At 42.0% G+C, this 5,693-nt stretch overlaps 1 protein-coding gene across 1 annotated transcript; it reads left to right on the plus strand.

Annotated features, from left to right (window-relative positions):
• Nucleotides 1-811: 811 nt before the first annotated feature.
• Nucleotides 812-5,170, plus strand: EQTN (equatorin, sperm acrosome associated). The gene is made up of 4 exons (XM_006881334.1): nt 812-854; nt 1,044-1,194; nt 2,614-2,729; nt 5,130-5,170. Exons 1-4 carry the CDS (start codon nt 812-814, stop codon nt 5,168-5,170), a joined length of 351 nt encoding a protein of 116 aa, XP_006881396.1.
• Nucleotides 5,171-5,693: the final 523 nt, after the last annotated feature.

Raw genomic sequence — 5,693 nt, forward strand, 5'->3', positions numbered from 1 at the left:
GCACGCTGTTCACAACAGCCAAAATGTAGACATAATCTAAATGATCCTACCAGATAAATGGAGACGCAAACTGTGCTCTATGGATACCATGTTGTGAAGACAAATGAAGTCCTGACGCATGGCACAACATGCTGAAACTTGAAAGCATGTGCTTAATCAAAGAAGTCAGTTTCACAAAGAGACAAATGCTAAGTGACCTCATTCTCATTTTTTAGGGAACACTGTTGTTGGGTTTGGGTACCATTAAGTTGGAAATCTACCCACAGGTGACCCTCCAGCAGGTTTTCAGAGACAGTTAATAGCACTGGAAGGGACTGCCCATCCTTCTCCCACAAAGCAGCTGGTGGATTTGAATCACATGCCATTGAGTAGTTTCTGTTAACAGTAATGGAAACTTTGCTAATAGCTACACTAACCTTTTAAAATAAATATCAGTGCATGTGTCACTAATAAAACTCATGTACCTTTCTCTGCTGAAGAGCTAGTTCCTCATGTACATGTTAATTCAATCTTGAACTGTGTCTCAGTAGCAGCAGAGAAGCAAAGTGCCACATAAACAATTTGATATCTGGTAACCTAAAATTGAAAAAAGATGATTTTCCCCCAGACTTGAGTAAGAAGCTGCATTGCTAATCTAAAGGTATGTGGTTCAAATTCACCAGCTGCTCTGCAAGAAGAAGGTGGACAATCAATGCTAGTGCAATTTACAGCCTCTGAAAACCCACTGGAGGGTCCGCTATGGGTCAATTCTGACTTGATGGTGCAAAACAATACCAACGATTATCCAACACTGGTGAACTGATAAACTCCTATGATCCTGTACAATGAAACTGAGAGCAGCCCCTTCAGGACTGGTAATGCTGGAAAGGGTCAGGTGGAGCACTAGGCCACAGGAACTGGCCGGAGGGACTGGATTTCTACTCCGTGTTGCCCTCGCTAGGGTGTGAGGAGTGAATAGCCAACGCTTGGCACTGTAGACAGCTTCTCTGCAGTTGCCTACCATGATCACACTTTTGCAATGCATTATCTTTCTTTTCACACAGGCTCTGATTTGAAACCTGGGAATGAAGAAACATTGGAACAGCTAGAAGATCTCAAGTTAAAATTAATGCTGGGCATCTCAATGATGAGCCTCTTCCTTTTCCTGGTCCTGTTGATATTCTGCTTTGCCGTGCTGTACAAACTGAAGAAACTGTAAGTTTGCATACTTTGGGATGTATCATGCATGAGATAGATGTCCAGCTCTTTCCTTCTTCCCTTTTCTAGACTTACTAGGTAAACATGACTCACACAGTGCTCTGGAGGAAGCCGTTCACTCCTTTCCCCTCTTTACAGAGGAAAACGTAGCTTGTCTCTCAGGGGCTATCCCACTTGAAATTTTCTCTCATATTTCAAATTCTCATCTAGAGATAGAAATAATCCTAGTCAGTTGGGAAGGACAAAGAGAATCTAGATACGCTTCCTTTTAGATGGTATTAGAACAAGAGGGCTGTGAAGCATCTTCTAAATAACAAATCAGCTTCTTCCTCTCCTCCTCCTTCTTCTTCTTCTTTTCTGTCAAGTCGGAACTGACTCTTAGCTGACCCTCCAGCGGGTTTTCAGAGGCAGTTAATTGCACAGGAGGAGACTGCCCATCCTTCTCCTGTGGAGCAATTGGTGGCTTTGAATCACATGTCTTGAGGATTACAGTGCAACATCATGCCACTTGGCCTCCAGGGTTCCCTAACAAATCAGCTTAGGGCCTAGCATTTTCATTGAAACAAACCTCTTTGTTGTTGTTAGGTGTCGTTGACTATGACTCAAAACAACCCTATGAACAACATACCTGAACGTTGTTCTATCCTGTGCCATTCTCACTCTTGAGCACTTTCAAGCCCATTGCTACAGTCATTTAAAAAGAAAAAAAAAATCTCTCTCCTCTATAATTAGTCCTCAAGAACTGGCCATTACTTCTTTTATTGAAATGCGAATATGTTCAAGCATAATTAAAGGGATTGGGTTTTTTTGTAGTATATGATGTAACAAATTGCTTTCAAAGATCCAGTCATCTTAACACTGTGGTTATTAACGGAACCTTTTTGACACACTGTTTTTGATGAAGACGCCTTTCTTTGGTCCATTAAAACTATGACTCTAGCTTTGCCTCAATTTTAATTCATTGTATATGCTGTTTCCTTAACTTTTATTAAGGCAAATTATGCTGTTTTAGGGAGCTCTGGTGGCTTGCTGGTAAAGAGTTATGCTGCCAACCTAAAGGCAAATAATTCAAATCCACCAGTTGCTACATAGGAGAAAGATGGACAGTCTCCTCTGAAAAACCACTGGACGGTCAGCTATGAGTCAGTTAGGAGTCAACAGCACATAACAACAACAACATATCATTTTAGTAAATTGGTGGCTAAATTCCAGGTTTGAAACAGACTTAATTCTCATAAATATTAAAAGTAACAAAATCACTTAAAAACCCACAGGCTTTTATTGTTCAGGTACTGTTATGAAATAATGCTAATACATTGAACAGGCTTCATCTTTTGGTTTCATTTTTCTGAGTACTTTTCTAAGCTTAGTACACAATCAGTATTAATCCTGGGGAAATATTCTCTTCTTTTCCAGCACTGAAAAGGAATGCAGTATTCAATACTCTATCAACCCCCAGCATATTGAGATGGCTTACTTCCAGGCAACAGGAGGCGTATCAGACACATCTTTTCCTAAGGGTGCGGAGAGCAGTACCAGTTGGGACCACAGAAAGTCTTCAGAATTAGGCAAAAGAAGATTAAAATCTAAGAGTACTACAGATGTGACTTCCGCCACCTCGGATAACATATTTGAAACGCAACAAGTACTTGAGGACATTCGTCCTAGTCAGGACAATCTCATTTACTAAAAAGATACTTGTCATTCCTTTCCCCATAAGAAATAAAAAATTATCTCTCTTTATAACTCACATTATAGGCAGGCATATTGAGATATATTAAACTTTCTGGAGTCTTAAAAGAAGACAATATTAAGTAAGGGGCTTTACCCCACCCTCAGTTGGGTAGATTATGTAATGGGGAGGTATAGTAAATAATTTAAGGTGTGAAAAACATTTCTGGTACATTATCATGGATGGGAACTCAGGAACACGTTTGCTCTAAGTCAGTTCATTTTAAAACAAGGATGTTAGATACATATGTTAACTTGAAATATTTTGAGGAAATTCACAGTTATCACCACTGCGTCTTCTCCCACACTCACCCCCGAGGAAAAAGACATCTGTTCACATTCCAGTGACAAAACAGTGATGCTTCGGGAAGAGATGAAATGACAATGCTAGAGAGTCCTAGCATTCTTGCACGTTTAGAAAACACTGGGGCCAAAAACCTAAATAAAGTGAAAAACTATAAAATTAAATATGCTAAGAGCAAAGCTCCATCTGACATACTTTGGACATGTTACAAGGTGGGATCAGTCCTTGGAGAGGGACGTCATGCTTGGGAGGGTGGAGGGACAGCACAGGAGAGGAAGACCCTCGATGAGATGGATTGATTCTGTCACTTGGGTGATGGGGGTGGGCATGTCAAAGACAGTAAGGTTGGCACAGGATAGAGCAGGGTTTAGGGCTGTTGTACCTAAGGTCACTATGAGTCGCAGGTAACTCAACAGCACATAACAACAACAACAAGAGTGGAGTGTTAACACATTTCCATTTAGTTTCGTAATGTCAAGAATTTAAAGATTAAAAAGGAATTGATTTTAAAAAACAGAAAAACTTCAGGGCTGTTCCCCTAGAGCTCTGGTGGCCTAGTGGTAACAAGGGGTGCTGTAATCCAAAGGTGTGTGGTATGAATCCAACGAGCTGCTCCGTGGTAGAAGGATGGACAATCTCCTCCCAAGAAATTTGTTATTGTTGTTATATTATTGTTATATTGACTGTGGCTCATACAGGCCCTAGGCACAATAGTTCTGAACTCTGCCATATTCTGAGCCAATCTCACTGTTTAAGGCACACCTACCCCCATTATTCCCGTTACTGTGTCAATTCCAGTTACTGTGTCAACCCATCTCATCCAGGGTCTTCCTCTCCTGCACTGTCCCTGTATCCTTCCAAGCATGATGTCCTTTTCCAAGGACTGGTCCCTCTATGCAACATGCCCAAGGTAGATGTGAGAAAGAGCTTCAACATTCTTGCCCCCAAGGAGCAAATGACTGCCTCTGAAAGCCCACTGGAGGGTCAGCAGTGGGGCAGCTCTTACTTGACAGAACACAACAATAGAATTTTCATTATAGTTTGAAATCACAGTGTCCCAGGCAAACAGAAAGAAAGAGGGGTTTCAACATGCAATTTCTGGTCGTTGAAGGATTCATCAGTCCCTTAAGTCCTTTAAAATGGAAGGTCCCTTTTTTCGCTCAAGCATCTAGAGTTGAGGTGCTCTGTTGAAAGGAATTACAAAACTTTTTGAAAAAAGAAAATCTTGACTTACTCAATATCCATGCCAGAAGTACTTCCGTCTTCAAAGAGGACAACAAGAGGAAGGATGGTGATTTCCTATTGGTAAATTGATTCGCCTGGAAGGATGTTGTAGCCTCTCCATCCTGGTTTTTGTGGATATGGGTGGATGCTAAAGCAGGGAGGGTGGAGGTGGGGAATGCGAATGGAGATTTACAATGTAACTCATTGCTTTCCCCAAACCTCACACCATGAGCTCTTCCATTCATCCGGGGCTGAGTTTATTCTTAGCATTTTAGTCTATTATCATCACATAGACTTCTACGACTATTATCCAATGAAAAATGAGTTTATTTTATAGATTCAAGAAACAAAAACTCAGGGAAGTTTGCCTGGTACCCTGCCTACGGCCAGCCTGTTAGGAAAGGGCAGAGCTGTTTCTAAAGGAGCCTTTCTCCACCACCTGAGTTAGTAGCCAGACACCACAGAAGCCAGAGGTCATTGTCTGGGAGCAGAGCAGGCCTGGGTGCAGCAGTCCTCTAACTCAAGTGTTCTTTCAGGGTCAAGAACATGATTTTCTTTCCCTCTAGCGTGAATCTCCATGTCTTTAGGCAGCTGTGCCCTTTTTATACTCACCCATCACTTCCTCTACTTCACTCTTATCAGTGTCCTTTTATCTCTCCCCATTTTCTCCCAGACTCTGGTCTCTGCCTTTCCATTGGTTTCAAAGGCTACTAAGTCCCGCTTCTAAGTAGTATTGGAATGTATAAGATTGTTGTTGTGCACCATGGAGTCAGAACTGATCCATTGCTCACCCTTGGCCAGTTTTCAGAGGTGGTTAATATCACACGAGGAGATTGTCTATCCTCCCACAGAGAAGTTGGTGGATTCGAACTGTGTCCAGTTGGTATTACGGCAGAGTTTCTTACCACTAGACAATAGACGATGGTACCTTTAATTACAAAAGACGGGGAAGAAGCTAGCAGTACAGGTGCCCATCTTCACCAGACCCCTCCCCATCGTGCACTGTGTATGTCTGAGCCAGCTGGGTGCCCTTAAGCACTGATTAGAGCTGCCCTCTGCCTACTACTTTTGCCATTTTCCGTGTTGTTGTGTTTTTTTGTTTTGTTTTTTTTACCTCGAGCTACCCAGGGATGAGTGTCAGTATTTTGACTTACTCGTTAGTCTTGGAGAGATGCTGTGGGAGGTGGTGGGATTAGTGGGTAGACCATGCTCCAAGTGCTGGATCGCCGTACCAAGT

Source organism: Elephantulus edwardii, unplaced genomic scaffold, assembly GCF_000299155.1.
Source record: "Elephantulus edwardii isolate Elephantulus edwardi_28Jun2011 unplaced genomic scaffold, EleEdw1.0 scaffold00014, whole genome shotgun sequence".
Classification (NCBI taxonomy): Eukaryota; Metazoa; Chordata; class Mammalia; order Macroscelidea; family Macroscelididae; genus Elephantulus; species Elephantulus edwardii.

Bases quoted from the DNA above. Each gene is read 5' to 3' on its own strand.
- EQTN (XM_006881334.1), top strand. From the start codon at position 812: ATGATCCTGTACAATGAAACTGAGAGCAGCCCCTTCAGGACTG. The intron at 855-1,043 runs GTAATGCTGGAA...CTTTTCACACAG, and splicing joins GAGCAGCCCCTTCAGGACTG to GCTCTGATTTGAAACCTGGG. The intron at 1,195-2,613 runs GTAAGTTTGCAT...CTTCTTTTCCAG, and splicing joins CTGTACAAACTGAAGAAACT to CACTGAAAAGGAATGCAGTA.